Here is a 24,021-nt window from a genome sequence, read left to right as displayed (position 1 = left end):
TATTAACCGAAATCCTATCGTGTTCGACCAGTAATGGTAGTACCCCATATGATGTTTCTATTACAAGAAAAATCGATTTGTTTTCAGGTAAAACCAGGGTTTTGTTTCCAGTACACTAACTCGAAAAGCAATACACTAATTAGCGGGGTCTTGCAGCTTGCTGTGGATATCTTTTACTGCATTTTATAAAGATTTTGAAATCCAAAGTAAAAATTGTGATATATTTAATTTTGAGAATTACAATTATACTTTATAGGTATAAATGAACACGTTTAGCCCATTCAGTTAAGTTCCAGGTGCAAGTCCTATATAACACAATGCATATGTAAACTTTCTTTATCTGTGTCACTAATAGAATATTGATTTCAACGGAGTATTGAATGGAAAAAATATGTAGGCCCCCTGTTAGGGAGTGTATAAATACTTTTTTTGTCCCCCTCCCTTTTTACCAGCCCCTACCAAAGTATTAATGAACACTACCTAACTAACAGGCCTATATCGCGAATTTCAGAAAATCTTAATTATTTGATATCCGAAGGACGTTCCTCGTATTAAAGCTCTCGTAGGCCCTATTTATTCGATATATGATGTGCTCTCGTGTCCCACAAAAATACTGTGCACATGTTGCTATCCGGTCCCTTCATTCGTGCAAAAAAGGTGGCGCTGTTCAGGTGCCGGTAGCCTAAAGTTCATCTGAACATAGAGGTCATGGTCACTGGGCATGGGCACCTTCAGTTGAACCATCATGTCATGTGCATGCACGATACATCTAGCCGCCGATGCAAAACTGGTCCATGCAATTATTGTTTGTTTAGCGTGTTTGATAGCAGCTTGACATCAGCTGAGTTGTTCACTTGACGGCACGGCGTGACTGACGATCAAAGAGTAAGTACACCTTTATTAAAGTATTCATGATATGATAGGCTACGTACATACATGTATGTGACTATAGGCATGATATATATATATATATATATACATATATATCTGGATATAGGCTGATAAGAGCGAGTTTTACGCTGTTTAAAGGCACATATAAAATTAACAGATGATACCAGTTGTAGTCCTACAAATTCATGGCATGATATTGGATGGCCTAGGGGAAAGTTAGCCCATAGGCCCCCCTATTTATAGCAAGACTATCCTTGACTTCAAGGTGAAGCAAACCTACTCATCTTACCCTCTGGCCATGAGCTGGCCTGGCCGGTGTCAGATCTTACCCAGGGAAAGATGACATTCCAATATGCCTTTAAACAACTTCTAGAGCGGTTACCGCATCATAGCTGAACCATGGGGCTTCGGCAGTAGGGCCTAAAATAGACGAATAGGCCTATATCCCGGGAATATACCTAACCATAGATTTTAAAATCTAGGCCTATGACCTAACCTAGGCCTATGATACGCTATTGATTGATACCACTGTCATTGGGGGGGGGGGGGTGATACCTTCTTGAGATTTCTAGATATGAAAAGGACCCAAACTAGGAATAGGCCTATTGACTTGAGTCGTATGGGGAGTGTCACCCCCGGTGGGGATATTATTTTTATTAATAGACCTTGGCCTATATAGGACCCACTATTCTTAAAATTCTCTTGCATTTGACACCGATTCAAATAATTTTGATAATTCTTTAGGCCTACTTCTTTCTCTTTCATTAGACACCACAGGGGGTCCATATAGCTTCTGGGGATTTCGAGTAATGAAAGGACCCTAAAATAGGAATATTGACCAGATTCTTATTGGGACTGTCACCCCCGCATGGTGAAATTATTTTTATTATAGGCCCTATTCTTTATATTTTTCTCTTTCATTAACACCACTGGTGGGGGTCCTACCTTCTTGGCATTTCGAGAAATGAAAGGACCCAAAATAGGAATATTGACCCGGTGGGGAAAATCATTTCAATACCTTTACTTCTTTCTCTTTCATTTGACACCACATTTTCGGATTGGCCTATAAAAGGGATCCAAAATATGCCGAATAATTGACCAATTCCGGGACCCAGTTCTTATGAGGAGTGTTACCCCCGGTGGGGAAATTGTTTCTTTACTTTGTGCATTTGACACCACTTGGGGGGGGTTCAGGGCGTCGCTAGACCATTATGATTCGGGAGGGGGGTGTACATCATGTTTTGCCGACGGAAATCAATCTTGCTGCCCCTTCCTCATCAGCCCAAAAAGGTTGACCCAATTTTTTCTCGGTGGTTTGAAAAAGTGAAGAGCAAAAAAAAAAAAGGATTATAGGCGCGGCTAGTCAAAATATTCAACGAATTTTTATTAATTATAACAACACAATTTCGTAACACATTAATATTTTATGACTCTTGCAATTTGCCGACAATCACACATAGCTTTGACTACATTTGCCGACAATCACATGGTTTTGACGACAACAGTCAATTTTTGCCGACAAAATTGTGTACCCCCCTATCTAGCGTCGCGACATTTCATGACATTTCGAGACGTAGGGCCTAGGCCCTATGTCCATCTGAGTCGACAGGCCCTATCACGAATATCAGTCTGTAAGATAGGCCTATAGGCCTACGCTATATAGGCTGACACTACTACAGTGTCATTTCATGATTCAGCAAAAATGGCAGCTAATGGCTACTTGAGCGTGATAACGGGGGTAAAGTCCATCCCGGGGATGTCCATTTTTAGCATTATCACTGATACTGAAGACATAGACTGCTACTCAGGTTCCGCGGTGTGGTTGCTCAATCAAAATTTGCACTGCAGCTAAGCACACACCCCCAAACCGGGCCCCAAACACACCCCTCACATATTTATATTACCCTATCATAAGGAAAAAAAAAAAAAAAAAAAAAAGATTGTATAGGCTTAAATATGTTTGGCCTCAATCGACAGACCGACTTTTTTCAAACCCAAGTGATGCCAAACATACACTTTATTTTTGGGCCTAATATAATCACTGATGTGGAAGCGCGCGTGACATTCACCATGTTCACAATGATGTTGACTTGAATTTTTCCTTTGCAGATCTTGTGACACCAGACAGCATATGAGCAAATAAAAACCATGTCGGCACCAGAAGTAAAGTACACGCAGGTAGGGGCTTTATATTATCATAAATAATATGGGGCAGTGGCGTAGCCTGGGGCCAGGTACCGCCCCCCGCTCATCAAGGTCGTCGGAATGACCCTCTTTTTTCTAGAATTGTTTCATCAAAATGCCACAAAATCATGCGAAATCTTTATCATGAGCTGCTAGCTATCCACAAAAAGATATAAAATAGTTAACTGACAACTAGATACCCCTTCCCGAAACCCCCCAATACAGTGTGGGCCAAAACAACTTTACCCAATTTTAGAGGGTGGTTGCTCGAATTATAGAAGAGCTATTCATGATAATGTTAGATATTCTTAAATGTATATCTTTCTAAGAGTATGTGATGAAGAAATGAAAGCAAAAGAAGCTAAATTAACAAAATGGTGCTAGTTTTACGTCCGAGGGTCAAAAATCACTTTGTCCACACGTAATTCAATGGGATTTGTCCGATTGCTAAGAGTAAGCCATACATATGCGTTAGGCATACATGTAATTAGTAAACACTTTTGGCTTGTCTTTGAAAAGTGATGATTGTTTTATATGCATGAAAGAAATACAATCGATTTTAATCCCCATTTACTTGTCATGTAGGCCTACTAAAAATTACACAATTACAAAGGTTTCATCTGGCGCAAGTTTTGAATTTTAAATAGGTCTTCGTGCATTTTGAGACTGCGTGGTTTATTTCTAAATAGGTTTGCAAGGTGTCAAGATAAGGCTTAAGGCAATTCACAACACAAGAGAGGATTTTTATGGCAGAAGTATACTTAAGAACAGAAAGCTTTTTGGAAGTGCAGCGTCAATTTCGGATTCGTTTCCCGAACGTAACAGTCCCGCCAAAACTTACCGTAACTCTACACATGAACAACTTTCACAACCTCGGAAGTGTGATGAATAGATGCAAAGCACGGAGCGGACGTCCAAGAACTGACCGTTCAGCTGCAAATATTGCAGCGGTTCAAAGGGAACTTGCAGCTAACCCCAGAGTCAGTTGTCGACGCAACAATTTGCCGGCCGAACATACCACGAACGAACGCAAAAAGTGCAAACTTTCTTGTAGCATTTGACAAAAAATTACAAAAAATGAGGTCTGAGGTTACAATTGTTTTTGCGCATATTTGACGAGAATTGTTTTTATATCTTTGCAGCATGAAAGCTACATATCATGACGAAATATCGTAGCTTGACATTTAAATTGTTTATGTTTGATTTATTTGGTTGTGTTATATAAAATTGCTGAACAAATTTGTGCGTATACTGAGTCTGTGGTTCTCATTCTCTATCGAACTCGGTATAGCAAGTGATGCTACGCGACAGCTAGTAGGCCTTCGCGTGGACAAAGTTAATTTTGACCCTTTGATTTAAAACTAGCGTCACGTTTATAATTTAATACATTTTTGGATAGTTTTTTCACCAAATACTCTTAAGAAGATGTTCTTTACGAATATGTGAAAACAATTTGAAGCAGAGTTTTCAATTTTGAGATATGAACCTTTTTAATTGGGTAAAGTTGTTTTTGGCCCACACTGTAGATTGCAAAATTTAGAAAATCCCATAGGAAAATAATTGCCGAAAAACGGTTTGTGCTCCTCCAATCAGACCCGATGCCCCCAATCATGCCCCCCCCCCTAATGTGACGACCGACCCTAGACCACCACTGTCGAGAACCGCTGTGTCAGGCTTGGGGGCGGGTCGCATTTATTAGCACGCACGGTCATGTGCCTTTCAATGGACCCCTTTTTCAGCAAATTTCATCAACTTACACCCGGGTTACACTCAATGACGCTTGAACAATTTTTGCCGCTATACCCGGCCGCTATACTGGTCGAGAAGCGGCCCGCTATACTGGTCGAGAAGCCCGCTATAGGCCTACTGGTCGAGAAGCCCGCTATACTGGTCGAGAAGCCCGCTATGCCCGCTATAGGGGCCTACGGGTCACCACGCCGAACGGCGAGTTTTCACGTCGAACGGCGAGTTTCACCACGCCGAACGGCGAGTTTTTCTGACGTCGATCTAAAATATTCACGTAGTATAATAAGCCTACACGTAGTATAATAATGTTTTTTTTCGTCGCCTAATACTACATACCGGTAGTTCATTACAATCGCGGTACTATTTATTAGGATTATCCATTCCAAAGTAGGCCTAATGGCACAATCGTGTACAGCTGCTGTTGCAATGCATTAATAAGAGTGTGATTATCAGATCTAGCGCATGTTCACTCACAGTAATTACCTAATTTACCTACCTTGAGTTTTCATGACGTGTTTGTAATTTCAACAGATCTTCATTAACAATGAATGGAAGAACTCTGTTAGCGGTAAAACATTTCCTACCATCAACCCATCTACAGGAGAGAAAACGTGTGCTGTACAAGAAGGAGATAAGGTAAGCATTCTTTATGGGCATTTCCACCTTTCCGTTCAAAAATGATGTTCTAAAGATTTCACGTCCCACTTGAAATCTTTCAGAAATTTATCTGGCGAGAATAAAGTGAAATCGAGTGATTTTAATGACTTACTGATTGTCGCCTAAATGCAGAAGATAAACATGATAAATGGATGCTTTGATTCTCGCCGAATTGGAATCTTATAATTAGAGTAGCTTCGAAATGATTATCTTATATGCTTTATTTGATAGTCAACTGTAATATTGAATATTGCGGAACTTGTATTTCGATAATTATAAGTTTCTATGATTTGGGTTTTGTACAGGCTGATATAGATTTGGCAGTGAAGGCAGCCCGTGAAGCCATGAAACTTGGTTCACCATGGCGTAAAATGGATGCGTCACAGAGGGGACGTCTCATGTATAGGTTAGCAGAGCTAGTCGATAGGGATGCAGAATATCTGGCAGTGAGTACATTAATTAAAATGTATAGATTTGAATTCAGACGCAGCTACAATCTGTCATATTGTTTGGTGTACGTATATTCCGCTTAGACTTCTCCGTAGTCCGCTTGCCATTGTGCATACTCTGGCTAACACATAAAACTTTGATTTGTATTAATTTGTGCACATATGATGCTTCTCTGATATACCCAAGTGGACTATTTCCTTTGAATTAGGCCTACTTTGAAATGCAGAATTGAATACCTGAATACAAAACCCACCCAAGTCCATACTTTGGCCAAATTGAGTTAAGCATGGAAAATTGTTGCTTATAGAAGTTATACATATAGGCCTATCATGCGTATAAAAATAATAATAACACAAATCCACCACGTGCGTTTATTGAGCATGTGAAATCCAACCCCTCCCCCCAAGTCCAGGACTTGGGTGGTTTTTGCACACATGTTATAGTGCCCTCACAAACAGGGCAAGATGGCTGACGTATCTTCATAGTCTCTTCATACCGTACTGATTTTGTGTTTAATGGTGAATATAATGCTTACTTTCAGAGATTGGAAACTGTGGATAATGGCATGGTTATTCGTACTTCACGCACTAGCATGAAGAGAGGAGCCGATCTTCTGCGCTACTTCGCTGGCTGGGCAGACAAAGTACATGGCAAGACCATACCAATAGGTATGGGGTGTTTTGTGTGTGGGATTGGGGGGCTGTGGGCGTTGCCAGGGTTATGTTGACTTATGATTTTGTAAGAGGATGTTTTCCTTGTGTATTGGGTAGGTTTTGCACGGGAGTGCGTGCTTAGGATTAGGATATAGTACTTGCATTAAGGTTAGGATATATAATATTATGATATAGTGTTAGTATTAGGATTATGATATAGTGTTAGCATTAGGATATAGTGTTAGCATTATGATCTAGTGTTATAGCATTAGGATATAGTATAATTAGCATCAGGATAATTATAGTGTTAGCATTAGGATATAATGTTAGGATTATGATATAGTGTTAGCCTTAGGATATAGTGTTAGTATCAGGATATAGTGTTAGCATTAAGTATTAGGTTATAGTGTTAATATTATGATTAGGATATAGTGTTAGCCTCAGGGTTAGGATATAGTGTTATCATTAGGCCTAAAAATTGTTTCATTGGCGTAACATAAAAAAAGAAGGGTAGGTAGGTCGGGATTTTTTTTTTACTTTTGAAGCTGTAAAATGCATTTGATAAAGGCCTTGGAACTTATTTCTTTTTTTTTTTTTAATTCAATTTTTTTTTTTTTTTGCAATAAAACAAAGGAAAAGTTTAGGGTCAGGTTACGCTATTCAAGCATTTTTTAGGCCTTATGGTTAGGATATAATGTTATGAATAGGGTTATGATATAGTGTTAGTATTAAGATTAGGATATAGTGTTAGCATTAGGATTAGGATAAACTGTTAGCATTAGGATATAGTGTTAGTATTAGTGTTATGATATAGTGTTAACAGTTGGGTTAGGATATAATGTTAGCATTAGGATTAAGATATAGTATTAACATTAGGATATTGTGTAAGTATTAGGATTAGGGTTGAGATAGTATTATCATTAGGGTGAGGATATAGTGTTAAGTTGTATTAGGATATAATGTTAGCATTAGGATTAGTGTTAAGATATAGTGTTAGCATTAGGGTTCGGATATAGTGTTAGCATTAGGATTAGGGTTAGGATATAGTGTTATCATTAGTGTTAAGATATAGTATTAGGATTAGGATATAGTATTAGGATTAGAGTTAGGATATAAGTGATACATGTAGCATTAGGGTTAGGATTAGGATATAGTATTAGGATTATGATATATTGTTGGAATGAAGGTTAGGATATAGTGTTGTGATATAGTGTTAGTGGGGTTGGATTACGATTATGATAGAGATATAGTAGGGCCTACTAGTCTTAGTCATGTTAGTGCTAAACTATTAATGCTTCAATGTTATGCCAAGACATTCTATTGCAATTATCTGTCAATCTTAGCTAATTACATAATTCAACAATATAATAACTTTACTTTGTATTCTTGAAACAGATGGTGATTACTTCTGTTACACGCGTCGTGAACCAATAGGTGTCGTTGGTGCAATAGTGCCTTGGAACTTCCCCATTCCTCTATTGTTTAAAAAGTTAGGACCAACTTTATGCTGTGGAAACGCTACTGTTATCAAACCGGCTGAACAGACTCCTTTAACAGCTATATATATTGGTGCTCTTTGCAAAGAGGTAAGAATTTTTTTTTTCTCTTGGCTGCGATGGTTTACTATGGTATGGATAGGGTGTGTGCTTCTTAGTTGTAGAATTTCCTCATGGGTGCTAAATGGTTTATGTCTTGGGTCAGTGGTCAGCGAATTCAAGTTTGATGAGCCTTGTGTGTAGATGCCTGTGTGTAGCACAATATATATAAATCACTGAGTTTTTTCTCTTTAATTTATTTAATTAATTTAAGAATTACAATTAAGTTGAAAAGTGTGATACGAGAGATCACTCTCCAAAGGGTGTGCAGGGTGTCAAATGTCAAACTTAATAAAATGAAGTATTATAAAATGTGAACTTCAATTTCATGTTGAAAAGTGATATTTTAATGACGATTTTTGTAAATTATAGAGAGCAAGTATATATTTTGAATCTTTTAAAGGTATGAAATATGACATATTTTTTGTGGTCCCATAACTCAAACAATGAATTCATACAATTTTATATTTAGAGAGCACTTTAATTTCACGGGAATGAAAAGAATCATGAAAGGACTATGGTGATAGTGAGCAGTCTGATTTTTGATTTAACATAAGTAAAACAGTAACGTTCACTTTTTTCTTATTGGTTATTTCTACTATATATTAAATGTTCCTACCCAATAAAATGTTTTTATATTTAACGATATTGTTAGTGTAAAATCAAATGCTCTTATTTAACAAAATTGTTAGTGTTAATGTTGGATTGCTTTAAAAAGCAGCCCAACATTTACATTAAAATTAAAATTGGGACTGCTCACTAAAACCATAGTCCTTTCACAAAGCCTATCCAATCCTGTGAAATTAGACTGTTAGTAATAATAGGACCACTCGAAACAAGCCATCAGTTAAAATGTAACTGGTCTATTCCTTATACATGTACATGTAGTGTACTTTTTTCCCATAGGCTGGCTTTCCACCTGGTGTAGTCAATATAGTGCCTGGTTATGGACCAACAGCAGGAGCAGCAATATCAGAACACATGGATGTTGATATAGTCACATTTACTGGATCAGTGGAGGTAAAATTGAGAGTGGTTCCCTAATAAACCTAACCCTAATCTCTGAATCCTAACCCTAATTCTTAACCTAACGCTTAGCCCTATTCCTTGCCCAGATCCTAAGCATAAAAATTTTAATTTTAATTTTAACCTTGAAATGTAACTCTAATCGCTGGAGTGCCTGCAATTATTCTACAATCTGGCCTAAAATTGATTATAGTACAGTAAAACCTCACAAATCTGATAGAAGAAAAACCCTGCCAAGATACAAAAGTCTTTTGTTATTTATTGTTTTTACAATATAAATTTGGATGTAAAGAACTAATTTCTCTGTCCCTGTCAACTTCGTTATAATGAGTTTCCACTGTATAAGACAATAATACCCAAAGAACATTTTTTTGTAAAAATCCATCTCATGCATCTGGATACTCATTATATCATATATTATTTATTACGCGGGAACCATAATAATGAAAAAGTGACAAAAAAGTAAGAGGAACTTTTATCTAAATCACAAAACTTTTTCCCCTTGAAAGGTTGCCAAAATCATCCAGCAAGCTGCTGGTAGGAGTAATCTCAAGCATGTTGCAATAGAGAGTGGTGGCAAAAGCCCTAACATCGTCTTTGCTGATGCAGACAGTAAGTTATATCACCTACAACATATTAATCACTGGCACAAAATAATCCAGACATAGCTGTGGTCTAAGACCACACACACAGCCATGGTGTGACCCCTTAATGACTTATGACCCCAAATTATCTGAACACGCCATAGACACTGGCTAATGTCAATTAATGAATGTGTGCACAATCTGCACATGGCATTGTCACACTGGTATGTTATTTGTGCTAGAAGAGGCATTTTGAAGGAATGAGACCAGAAGTGAACCCTTAATGACCTTTGACCCCAAATATGTGAACATTCAGTAGACACTGGCTAAAGTCTATGCATATGTATAATTGTGTCACTGTGCTATGTGGCAGAAGGCACTTTGAAGGTATTTTGTCTCGGACCAAAACTAACCCCTAAATGACCTTGACCCCCCAAAAAAAAAAAACCCATCCTTCTCAGACACCCCCCCCAAATCGCACAAGCTTGTGTGACTTGAAGGCCGATTCGTGCCAATTCAAAGTGTTAGCAAAAACTTTTGAGTGTACGTGCCCCTTTTCCCAAATTCCTGGATCTACCACTGTGAATAGCTTCGGTTGTGCAAGGGTCTTGGTTTTATAGATAGCAAAGGTTTTAGGTCTTTACAAGTATAGAGGGGTGTGGGGGTATTTAGTCATCATTATTCATCATATCTTGGAGATAATTGTAATATATCTCTATACAGGTGTAGGATTATCAAGAAATATTGCAAAACACTGGTTCAAAATATTTAAAAATTAAACATATGTCTTGCAATAAATTGAGTACCAGTATTCACCAACACAAAATAAAACCCCTGTGATTTTATGTTCATTGTATACTAGTGGCGTATGCTGTGGAAGTCAGTCACAATGCTATCAATACTCACTCTGGTCAAGTGTGCCTTGCTGGTTCCAGGACATTTGTCCAGGAAGATATATATGATGAATTTGTCAAGAGGAGCGTCGAAAGAGCAAAAAAGAGAGTAGTTGGAGACCCTTATGATGAGAAAACTGAGTCAGGACCTCAGGTAAGTGACTTAAATATGACCAAGCCATATGTAATTCATTCCATAAGAATAAAACAGGTATAGCAGCATTTAGTAGCATAGAACTTGAACGTTAGAAGTGGCCTTCTTTTCCTTGTTCTTTGTCTTCAAATCTGTTTCTCACTTCTCTTTCCATATAGGTCAACATGCGTTGGCTTTCTAGCCTGGCTTGAGCATTTTTTTGAGCCTGGTCCCATCAGGACCCAAGTTTGTCTCCACACGGAGCAACCGTGACTGTTGAAACAAACAATAAACACTCTATTGCATTTTACTCGAGTAATGACAGTGTTATGTAATTTTAATAGCCACGCATGCTAGGCATAGGCAGTGAAGATATTTCAGAGAGATTACTGAACCCTATGTATATTAAAATGTCCACCTAATTCTTTTAGTTTAATTTAGGTATTTTAATTTTTGCGCATTGGATTAGATTTAATTTTCTAGATAATGGCGCATTATAAATGCTTATTTATTATTTAATGAAACATGCATTTTGTGTGTTTTCATACATTTTAGATCGATCAGGAAGGTTACGATAAAGTAATGGAGATGATAGAGTCTGGTAAACAACAAGGCGCTAAACTGGAATGTGGTGGTAACAGAATGGCAGGAAAAAATGGGTATTTTGTAGAACCTGCTGTATTCTCTAATGTACAGGATGATATGAGGATCGCAAGAGAAGAGGTAAACTCTAGTCAGGAGTGCTCAAATATTAAATCATTTAATTACGCCTAGTTTGTTTATTCATTTCAATTTTGGGCAATTATCAGGAGTCCTAAATAGTCCCATTTAGGGGAGCTATAAAGAATTCCCAGAATCACACAGGATTAACTCCATATTCTGCTCGGTACTGATTGTGATAAAAATGAATAGGTACACATGGCCGACAGCTTGCATCCCCTCTGAAGGACGGAGTACTATTGTGGTTTATTTGCACAGTTCTATTATGTTCCTTGGTGGTCAGCTCTGGATTCATTTCAAGTTAAACGGTATCTGCCATTGTTTTGTTTTTTAAAAGTTCTTGAATAAGTTCGACAACTGTAAAATACACTCCCATTTTGTCAACTCTTTCCCAGATATTCGGCCCAGTACAACAAATCATCAAATTCAAGACTATTGAGGAAGTGATTGAACGTGCGAATAGGACAAGCTTTGGGCTTGCAGCATCTGTTTTAACCAAAGACATTGACAAAGCTATAACAATTGCCAACAGTGTACAAGCTGGCATTGTGTGGTGAGTAGTGTGTGGTTTTCATTGACAGTGATAAAGCAAAGTGGATCATATTCTTTGCGAGATTGCCTAATTTGCACACATTATTTTAATGTTTATAAACCATGCATACTGCTATTTTAGTATGATAAATAATGATAACAATTTGGATTTTAAATGCCCAACGCTGGATCTCAGATTAACATCTCGGGCATAAACCAACCCCAGCAACATGAACAAGTGAGAAGCAAAAAATTAACAATGCAATAAAAAGATGTTTAATGTCTTCAAAGTGGTTTTGATCGTGATGATGATGAAGATGATGATGAAAATGGTGATGAAAATGGTGATGATGATGATGAAAATGGTGATGATGATGATGATGAAAATGGTGATGATGATGAAAATGGTGATGTTGAAAATGGGGATGATGAAAATGGTAATGATGATGGTGATGATGAAAATGGTGATGATGATGATGAAAATGGTGATGATGATGAAAATGGTGGTGATGATGATGAAAATGCTGATGATGATGAAAATGGTGATGATGATGAAAATGGTGATGATGATGATGATGAAAATGGTGATGATGATGAAAATGGTGATGATGATGAAAATGGTGATGATGATGAAAATGGTGATGATGAAAATGGTGATGATGAGGAGGAGCAGCAGTAGCAACTGCAGTCAAGTTCACTTCAAACCCTGGTATTTTTTCCCTTGATGATGATGACGATGATACCCAGTGATGATGATGTTGAAAACTGACTGCAATTTGGAAAGAACCATTTACATGTAGTTACCATTATTTTGAATACCCTTGTTGCAAAACCGTATAGAAATGTGTTCCTTGCCAACTTCATTCCAAAACTGGCACATGTTTTGTTACCATTAATCAAATTAGAACACCTGTGTTATTTCTTGTTTATTTTTTTATCAATTAGGGTGAATATATATGGCGTGGTTCCAACTCAAGCCCCCTTTGGCGGCTTCAAGATGTCAGGATTAGGCAGAGAAGGGTAAGGATAATCCCGTAATAAATACCACCCCACAAATTACTCTTGTCAATGCATATGTAAGCACTAAATTACTTCGAAAGATACTGTAAGCGAATCCTTAAACAGCCAGGTAAAAATCTGGAAAATATCAAGTAAATACTTCACTGTAACCATGGTGGTGACAGAAAATACAAGTGTTTGGGTCAACTAATTGACTGGTATAAAGAACATTTGTGGTGGGTATGTGTCATTTAAACTACATAAACCAGACACACATTCCATTTGGGTTGCACAACAAAATGGATCTTTAAGTGTAACCGGCCACATGGTAGATACATGTATGTCAACAGTGAATCAAAGTTTAAATTTCAACGGTTGAAATGACGGTTGGATTTGAAATTTTGCAGCAATGCATCAATGTTGATAATCGTCCGCCTTTTTAAACCCGATATATAGAGACCATGTTACAACCGCATTGTAACAATGGGCTATTCCATTTGAAATCCACACACCCCCTGTGGAAGATTTTGGAATTCCAACCAAAATCATCAGTTTGAGTCGTCGACATTCCAACTGGAATTGAGGTCAGATTTCATCTGAAATAGTACGGCAAGGGTGTGGAAGATTTTGGAATTCAACCAAAATCAACAGTTTGAGTCATTCCAGATCTGGAATTGAAGTCGACATTTCAACTGGAATTGAGGTCAAAATGCGAATCTTCCACAGGGTATCCGACTGAAAATTAAATAAAGTTAAATTTCCCACTCAAAAACATCTGAAATAGTACCAAAATAAACAGGTTGAGTAGTCAATATTCCAACTGGAATTGAGGTCAAAGTACAAATCTTCCACAGGGTAATTCAAAAACATGTATATTTCAACCCAAAAACATGTAAATTTCCAACTGGAATTGAAGATTTACTCTGAAAAGGGTGTGGAAGATTTTGGAAATCCAACCAAAATCATAAATTTGAGTCTTCCAGATTTTCATTATATGAAAAGTGCATGTTTGGAATTCCAGCTTTTCATAGTACCTTAGTATTGGTATAAAATCAGTATACCTGATCTTATTATTTGCTAGTAATCATGGTTTTCAAACCATCAAATGCTGAATCTAATGAGATTGCATGCTCCCGGTCCCCGCACTCCGTGTATCCACGGGTAGTTGTGAAATTTGAAAACCCAGACCTGAAACTTTTCAGTTACTTTTGTTGCTCAAATTCATACATTAAGAAAAAAAATTCAGCCCAATTGGAGTTATTTTATCACCAATTTGACGCTGTCTTTCAGGTTTTTTTTTGTTTGAACATTTAGCTCTGAAAAGCTGGGGGGGGGGTCAATCCCATTGTAGCATGTACACCATCCACGATAATCAACTTTTAAAAAGCACCCTAAACAAGGATTTAACCCGTGCCTAAAACGTTACCATAAACAGGTAACACGCACCTGTTTTTTCACACCCTAAACAGGGATTTTATTCCTTGCGTCAAATTTCATTTCCGCATATTAGCAATTGCAATTTTGCTACCCTTTTTTCCAAAATTTCATGCTTTTACACCCTAAACATGATACGCGCGTAATTTTAATAATTTGTCATAAAATTTGTATTGTATCGTTAATTTCAAAAAATGAAAATTATTTGATATCAGAAAGACATTCTTCGTATTCAGAATGCAATTCGATATGTCTGATGTGCTCGCATGTCCCACAAAAAATACTGTAGAAACGCTCAAAACGCTCATTCCAGATCCCTTAAACAAAAGTTTATGGTACAAATTTGTGCGACGTGCCTAATATTTGCCATATTAAAGCTATATAAAATTGTGTGAAAATAGAATGAATAGGCTGGCATGAAGGCTCTTTTTAGGCTAAAAAGCTACATAGATGTCAACTTGATGCATGGGGAGGATTGTCAATACCCCTTATCAAAATTTTTAGGAATTATATAAAAACGAAGCTAAACTATTATAAATGATGAAAACAAAATCCATGTTTTGTCAAGAAGTGGTAAATTTCTGGACTTTTGTTTCACTATGTATTGAATGAAACTTCGAAGGAAATTCTAGACATAATTAAGTAAAGACAAGAAATTTGCCTTTCTTGACTAAACTGTTATACAAAACTTATTGTTGCTGCATAGTGAAAACAAGCTTCATTTTAATATGAGTAACAGTTTTAAAGAGTTAAACTTAGGCCTACACCTAATTATAATGTTCTAATGTTTTTTTGTTTTTTTATTGTAAATATTTAAGTCAACAGATACAATCACTACAGTTTATTGCCAGATTAAAAAAAAATATAGTGAAATTGAATAGAGACTATATTAAACAAAAACAATCCGGTTTATTTTTAATATGTGACGTGTCATGTCAAAAGGAGACACTTTTGGGCAGGTTATCAATTTTGAGGTTTTTACGTATCTTAAATATAGAGATATTTTGCTCCACAACACCGTTTTCCCCAATGAAATCGGACATTCCTAAGCGAAGATATTATGAGTTCGTAAGTTATGGTATTATAAAATTGGAAATTGAGATATCTGCATTTAAAAATATTATTGACAATGTTGAGAGTATGAATTATCTTGAAAAATGTCTCAAAAAATACAAGATGCCAGTTATATTCCGGTCTGAAACTATCAGATAATATTTTAAACATTATTAACATCACAAATTCGCAACAAACCCAAATTGTGAAAAAATCACCCCGGGCAGATTTTTGGCTATTTCTCCATTTACGATCCTGCCCAAAAGTGTCTCCTTTTGACATGACACGTCACATATATTTTTTTGCCATTTTAATGTGATTTAGTGAAAAGGGGGAGAAGGTGGGACTCGAATGCAGGGCCTTCCAAGTCAGTGGCATAGATTTGTATTTGACATGGTAGGGGGGCTGGGGTTGGAAAACAATTCTTTAAGTGTGAAACTAAACCTACCCACAGAATAAGTTTATGGTACAAATTCGCACTTTGAAGCACCTAATATTTGCCATATTGAAGCTAAATTGTGTGAAATATGGTTTATACAAAAATAGACTAAATAGACGCAAAGGCTATTTTTAGGCCAAAAAGCCGCATACAGATATCAACATGATGCATGGGGAGGATTGTATAGATCATACCCTCTTATCAAAATATTGGGGAATTATACATGTACGAAGCTAAAATATTATAAGGGAGTGTTCAGAAATACTTTGGTGGGGGGGGCTGGTAAAATGGGAGGGGCCAAAAAGTTTTGGACCTTAAAAGAGGGGGGCCCAAAAAGTTTTAGGTGGTAGGAAAAGGGGGGGGGGGCCCCAAAAAGTTTTCCGCTTGAAAACCCAACATTTTTGCGATCACTTTTAATGGGAAAATCGGTATGAATCCTTTAAATGAGGATAAGACTGTTGATTACAATGGTCAAGGTCTAATTGATTTTTGTGATGCAACGGATCTGTCAATTCTTAACCTACATGACAAATGTACTGGTGTGTATACATGGGTCAGAAACCAACAAAAGAGTGTACTTGATTATGTTTGTGTATCACAAAGTGTTGTTGATAGACTTGATAATATGCTAATTGATGAGGAAGGAATATATCACTTAGGTAGTGACCATAACATGATTGTAACAACATTTAAACATGTGAATAACACGTTCTCAAAAAATAATTCTGAGTTGAAAAGTAATCCCAAAGATGATATGTACTGGAATATCAAGCCTAGTCAAGATTGGGGACCGTTCAAAGAGGTCTTGAAAACAAGGTTCCATAATTGGGACCCTATTAATATGTCTGCCAATGAAGCTTGGTCTGAATGGAAACATGGTGTTATATCAGCAGCAAAAGACACAATTGGTTGTAAATACAAAGATAACAAATGTAAGGCATGGTTTGATGATGACATTTTGGAAGGAATAAACAGAAGAAAAATGCATGTAAGACACATCGACTTTATTCAAAGAAAAAGATAACCCTGACTTTGATGGGCAGGTTTGTGATTCACTGTGGGAGGACTATCAAAAGAAGCGAATTGAATGTAAATCATTGATTAAACGTAAGATTATGCAAATGAGAGTAGATAGGTGTTCTGACATAATGAAAAAAGGTGGCCCACAGACTAGGGACTTTTGGCAACAATTGAAAGGAGCTAAACCAATTAATAAAGTTACATCAATAAAGATTCCAGGAACTGACCAAACCACTTCAGATAAGGAAGTTATGAAAACTTCAATTATGATGTACTATAATACCTTAGGTAAAATGAACCATAACCTTTGTTATGCTAATGAAGAGGATGACTCAAACACTCCTAATTACCTTGAGACTTGTGAGTTGAATGGGAAGAATGTCAATGTTAAGATTGACAGGTTATCCTTCACTATTGAAGATGTTGTTGATTCAATTTCCCATTGTAAACTTAATAAAAGCCCTGGAATTGACAAGATTACTAATGAGCTTATCAAAAACGGCGGAGATGCTTTAATGTCTTCCTTATTTAGTCTTTTCAAAAGACTAACAAAAGTTGAGTGTATTCCAGATGAATGGAATGAAGGCATTATAATACCAATCTTTAAGAAAGGCGATGTTAAAGATCTTGACAATTACAGGGGGATAACCTTAACATCTTGTGTCTCAAAAGTATATAATAGGATTATCGCGCAAACTGTGTCAAAGTTTATTGAAGATAACAATATTCTAACTGAAGTGCAAGGCAGTTTCCGTAAAGACAGGCGCTGCGAAGACCATATATTCAACCTTAAAAGTATTATTGCAACGCGACAAGCTGAAGGCAAGCAAACATTTATGGCTTTTCTTGACTTTAAGAAAGCCTTTGACACAGTTTGGCGAGAAGGTCTGTTTAAAGTTATGAGGAGTATTGGTATTGAGGGTAATCTTTTAAATATCATTATAAACATGTACAAAAATGTAAAAAGTAAAGTAATATTCCAAGATGTAGAAACTGATTTCTTTACTGTAGATGAAGGTGTGAAACAAGGCTGTGTCCTTTCGCCAATTATCTTCTGCATTTACATTAATGAGCTTGCAAAAATGATCAAGGCCAAAAACTTAGGTGTAAGTATTTTCGGTACAAATATTGGCTGTTTGTTTTGGGCAGACGATGTAGTTCTGATTGGAAATAATGATAATGACCTTAACCTACTCCTTAACACAGCAAGCGAGTTTTCTAATAAATGCAAAATGTCGTTTAATTATACCAAATCGAATGTTCTCATCACCGGGCAGCGTGTTAATGTAGATAGAAAATGGAAACTTTGTAATAGTTTCATCACAGAGGTCAACGAGTACAAATATTTAGGTGTTACCATTTCAAGGAACATGTCAGATCACTCTCATATCGAGGAAGTTGTTAAAAGAGGTAATCGATTAATTGGTTATATCAAATCAATAATTGATGACCAAGATGACTTTAATAGGGTCTATTATGGTGATCTCCTATGGAAATCAATTGGACTGTCATCAATCAATTACGCATGTGCAATATGGTTTTGTAAAGGTATCACAGTGATAGACAAGCTCGAAAATATTCAATACCACATGGCTCGAGCTATTCTCAAAGCACCAAGAAACGTTGCTAAAGAGGCCCTATATGGTGACCTTGGATGGCAAACTATTGCCTCTATCCAAAATAATATTCGTGCCAAGTACTTTAAGAGGCTTCAGGATATGGATGAAAACAGGTTACCAAAACTATTGTTTAAAGCAATCTTCCAAGTCAAAGACAAATTGAAATGGGGCTGGCTTTGTGATATGGAAAGTTCTCTAGAGAAATGTAATATGAGTATGTTTTACAATTATGGGTTCACCGACCAATCAAACAATGCAGATTGGTCAAACACCTTTAAGAATGTAAATAAAGAGCTTGACTATGACAATTGGAGAATCAAAGCCTTGAATAAATCTTCTCTTGACGACTATGTTAGGTACAAAGAGCGACCATCACTAGAACCATACCTACTTGATAAACTGAATTTTTATGGGTCAAACTTAAAATTCAAAGCCCGCTCTAATTCTTTAGATTTGGAAGGAAGGAAAAAGTCATGGTCAGATAAAAACACGGGTCTTTGTAAGTTATGCAATTTAAACCAGGAGGAATCAGTTGATCACTTTCTATTCAATTGTACAAGTTTGGACTACATAAGGAACGACCACTTCAAAAGACTTGAAAGAGATCTATGTTCTAAAGGGTGGGAAGTAATTTGGCATATGTTCTCGGTTGGGGATGCAAATATTAGACACCATCTCCTCCTAGATAACATCTTCGAAGATAGCTATGATCTAGGGTCTATACTTGATAAATGTAGTAAAATGTTTCTCACTGATGCGTGGAAAGAAAGGAGTAATATATTGAAAGACTTATGATCTCATAATTATAACCCATATTAATGTATTGATTTATAAAGCTCATACAAACATGTATTATATAGTATAAGTATATCTGTATGACACTGTACGTGTCTTTTTTTTTGTAACAATTGATTAAGTTATTTCTTTCTTTCGCTTTTTCTTTCTTTCTTTCTTTCTTTCTTTCTTTCTTTCTTTCTTTCTTTCTTTCTTTCTTTCTTTCTTTCTTTCTTTCTTTCTTTCTTTCTTTCTTTCATCCGTTCTCTTTCTTTAACCCTCTTCCTCACTTTAGATTATTTATATGTACCCTTTGCTTGAGTATATTTTTACTTTGTTATATAATTGTTGATAATTATTAAGCTTTGTTTGTATATTTAATGTCTTGGATGCACCATCAGATAGATGAGTGCCGCTGATGTAAAAGTGAATTCCAAATAAAAACTTGAAAACTTGAAACATGGGCAAGTTTGGGTTTTATCATAGAATTTAAATTGGATTTCTTTGCACGTTTCAGTTTACTATTTCTCATTGCAAAATTATTTTGTACACATAGGCCCATGGATAGATTTACCATAGGGTAGAGTGGGCACAGAACCAGGTGCCATGGTCTTTGGGGCCCAAAACTGATACCTGATACCATTTTAGCTTTTTGCATAATAAATTAGTTCCAATTTTAACAATATTTGATCATTCAAGCTTCAATATGGCCAAATTTTTTGCGCGCTTCGCACGCATTTGTACTATCATAATTAGCCACGGATCCAAGTTATATGCTGATGTGCCTATGAACCTCCAAATAAATCCTCTTTTTCATTTATCCCTATAAAATCAGATAAATGGGACAAATCTAAATTAAGTATAAAATGAAAATATCCTTGGGCTTGTATTTCATGCGCAATTGTCCCACCGGGAATATTTCAAACATTTGCCTCCCTCAATGACATGTGTCCCAGATACCACACTAGGCCTACTGGAAACAACATTACATGTATTAAGTATAATGTTTGTTATACGATAATGGGGGGGGGGGGTCAAAAAGTTTTGTCTGTCAAAGTATTAATGAACACTCCCTAAATGATGAAAATGAATTTGTTTTCACCCTTGACACCAAATCTTTTTGTTGACCCGACGTGGAGCAATTTTTTAAAATATTTTTTTTAGTCTGAGGTGGAGGTGTGGAGCTAATTTATTTTCCCTCTCAGATAGCGAGATAATTTATTTTTCTTCAAAGAACTTTTCCGAGAAACCACAATATCATAATATTGAAAGTTACACATAATGCTAAAACAAAAAAGGGGGGGAAGGTAATTAACTGACCAACCTTTGGCACAGTTGGAAAATTGTTCATGATAAAATTATATAGCAATCCCCAAAATGTTTATATAATCTTGAACATTGGCTTCAAAATGCAACAACTTCAATTGCACTACTTATCCTAGAATTGCTTTTCAAATTTGGTCTTTATCAGATTGCTTTCACAAAAATGTGCTATTGGCATGGTTTTCTTAAAGGCATTTATTCATTCAAATTTCTCTGCCATCACAAATAACAACATACGAGGGATGGTCAATATATTCCTGCAACTATTATTTATCTCTGCTAAGCGTGACTTTGATGACTAGTTTGTAGTTTTGTACCTTTGTCTTTCAAAACAAATGTGTATTAGCCAAGTCGAATCATTGATTACGTAATGACATTAGTATAAACACAATAGCATATGGACACTGCCTGATATATCATAGTGGTGAAAAATAGTGTAGAAAATAATGAGTCAAATTGAGGTATTGTTACATAATTCTAAATATCTCGAGAATAAAAGTATGGAATCTGGTGCGGTTTGCAATTTGGTAGACCGATAACACAGGGTTGATGCTATACTCTATTTAGACCTATACTATTTTTATTAGAGATAGGGGATCATGTTGAATATCTCCAATTTTGAGTAGGCATTATCACGCATTGTTCTTTTCATAATAAGAAATAGCAAGATTAAAATGGTACCTGGTTCGATAAGGTAAAATGGGAGGGGAACAAACATTTCTTCCTTTTTTTTAAAAACCCTTTGTTTTCAAAATGTCATGTTTATGTAATCAAAGCAGCACACCATAGAGAGGCTCTGAATTGAAAAAGAAATTTGAATTTCAAAAGGTGTGTTTAATTTCAGCATTCTGAGACTTAGTATAGCAACTAACTCACAACATCCAGCAGCATTGTATTTAGTCATATTTATAGCGCTTTTTTGCCTAAATTTTCCTTTTTTCATACATTTTTGGTACTTTTAATTGTGCCTACCACCCACACATGCGCATATTTATTTATTTTATTGCAACAATTTCTATTGTCCTGACTATGATCTTTCATGCCAATAATCATAATTGTTTTCGTTTCATTTTGGAGGTATTTTTTATTCTTGTGTCTAACTTGTATGCTCGTCTGTCATGATTTTCACACCATTTTTGTTTGTCATTAAGGCCTATTTCTGATGAATTTCAAAGACTGCACCTTTCCTCGTCTGTGTGTTCAATTCTTCTTTCACAATTATCAAGTGAATATACTCAGATTACCTCATACCAAAACAGGGCTTGCAAACTGCTTTGGTACTTACTTATCCTTCTCTCATGTTCTGTAACTGCAATTCAAATGTCCCACCAACGTTGACAGTTGTCAGTGTACATTATAGCAATGACTTGATACAAATGAGATTACGTAATTCAAAAGTACAAACCTGTATTTATCATAAGAAATAGTCATCAAAGTCATGCTTGAGGGGAGATAAATAATAGTTGCGGGAATATATTGACAATAGAAAACAGCATACCCAAATAGCAAACTAATCTTAAGGGATCCCCGTAGAATACAGGAAGGAACATGATAAAGCGCAACATATCTTTTTATTTCAACAGAAGGGTTGTCAACATGTCCAGGGTTTTGTGGAAATGAGTCCCAATTTATATATTTTTATTTACAATCTTTTCTCAAACATGCCAATGAATGTGAGAAAGAGAGTGAATAATTGATACAAATTCTCCTTTCAGAAATATATGGCTGGCTACAAAACAAAATGTGACATATTTGTTACAACCTGCAAAACAATTTGAAAATCAAAGGCATTCATTTTATTTTAACAATCTTCATAATGCCTTTGTTTTTATGAAATACACCAGGCACAAAAAGAAACTCGTCAGTTATATTCATCCTTGCTGTTCAATAACTTGATAATTTTGGATTATTCTGAAATATACATTTTGTTAATTGGAATTTGCTTTCTCATTTGACACCCTGTTCGTGAAAAGCGAACGAGAATTAACCAAGATATGCGCCTCCAAACTCTCAAACCCCAAAATCAAAAGTTGCATTTTCAACGATTTTCAATGGGAACGCATCGTCGTATTGCACACAAGCACCACGGGCTAATCAATAAAGCACACAGTGTAACAGGCACAATTGAATCGTTAAAATTGCAACTTTTCATTTTGGGGTTTGAGAGTTTGAGGCATATCTTGGTCAATTCTTGCTCAATGTTCACGAACAGGGTGTCAAATGAGAAAGAAAAGTCCAATTAACAAAATGTATATTTCAGAATAATCCAAAATTATCAAGTTATTGAACAGCAAGGATGAATATAACTGACGAGTTTCTTTTTGTGCCTGGTGTATTTGATTAATTTAGTTAATTCCGCACTTGTCATTGATATTGTGAAAAGATATTCCAATTCCAAAAATATTGCAGCCACAGAAACTCAAAATATTTCCTTATGACGGTATGACTGTATGGCATTGATATTCATCAAATATCCACTTGGCGATAACTAATTAATTGAAAAGGCTATTGACATTCATTTTAAGTTTAAAAGAATATCACAGAAATACAACTTTTAAAATAAGTAAGTTTTTTTTTAAATATTTTTTTTTTGTCATTGAACATATTATTTTCGATGAAAAAGTCATTAAACATTGTGCAGAAATAAGTCAAGCAAGTGAATTGCCCATATTTTCTCAGTTGACAATATTTACAGGCTTATGACAAAAAACAAAATACAATACAAATTAGTGAAATTGATGTATGCATTAAAATGAACGACCAATTTGATTGATTGACAAATATTACAATAAAATAAAAAATAAAATGACATGGTATTGCACACATAAGCCTAACAAACTTCAGTGACAACTTATTAAAATCAAAATGTTTGAAATAAAAAAATCATTTTCTTGCATTCTCTCTCTCTCTAGGTGCCATATCCTAAGACGTTGGCGATCATGTCGTGCCACAATTCTCTGTTATAAGCCATCTCCAGAAGCTCTGTCGCTTTATGTTCAGCTCCCCTTTCTTTTAGCCAGTCTTTCAGATTTGATAACCACATCACTCTCTTCCTGCCTCTGCTCCTTGTTCCTTCTATTCTTCCTGTCAATACTAGGTTCTCGCAACCATCCTTTCTGAGGATATGACCAAGGAATTTGAGCTGCTTAACTCTGATTTCACGTAACAGCTTCCTGTTCACATTTGCTCTACTTAGGACATCGTCATTAGACACTTTATCAGTCCACGGGATCTTCATCATTCTTATAAGGAACCACATCTCGCAGCTCTCCAATCTTCTTTTAATGTCTGTTGTTA

The 24,021-nt window shown here is 36.1% G+C and overlaps 1 protein-coding gene across 2 annotated transcripts in view; it reads left to right on the top strand.

Annotated features, from left to right (window-relative positions):
- Positions 1–725: 725 nt before the first annotated feature.
- The window catches only part of LOC140159321 (retinal dehydrogenase 2-like), a 31,040-nt gene continuing 7,744 nt past the window's right edge, over positions 726–24,021 (top strand). The window contains exons 1-12 of one of the 2 annotated variants that reach the window (XM_072182760.1): positions 726–885; positions 3,001–3,069; positions 5,353–5,457; positions 5,784–5,924; positions 6,470–6,596; positions 7,977–8,167; positions 9,083–9,196; positions 9,712–9,814; positions 10,649–10,833; positions 11,368–11,535; positions 11,928–12,085; positions 13,009–13,083. In XM_072182760.1, the coding sequence (XP_072038861.1) occupies positions 3,040–3,069; positions 5,353–5,457; positions 5,784–5,924; positions 6,470–6,596; positions 7,977–8,167; positions 9,083–9,196; positions 9,712–9,814; positions 10,649–10,833; positions 11,368–11,535; positions 11,928–12,085; positions 13,009–13,083 (1,397 nt within the window). In that variant the 5' untranslated portion in view covers positions 726–885; positions 3,001–3,039. The remainder of the gene's footprint in view (positions 886–3,000; positions 3,070–5,352; positions 5,458–5,783; positions 5,925–6,469; positions 6,597–7,976; positions 8,168–9,082; positions 9,197–9,711; positions 9,815–10,648; positions 10,834–11,367; positions 11,536–11,927; positions 12,086–13,008; positions 13,084–24,021) is intronic. The other variant, XM_072182761.1, reaches the window with a different exon arrangement.

The sequence above is a fragment of the Amphiura filiformis genome, chromosome 8 (assembly GCF_039555335.1).
Source record: "Amphiura filiformis chromosome 8, Afil_fr2py, whole genome shotgun sequence".
NCBI classification, from domain to species: Eukaryota; Metazoa; Echinodermata; class Ophiuroidea; order Amphilepidida; family Amphiuridae; genus Amphiura; species Amphiura filiformis.
The sequence above is the reverse complement of the archived record's forward strand: the minus strand, read 5'-3'. Positions and strand labels throughout refer to the sequence as shown.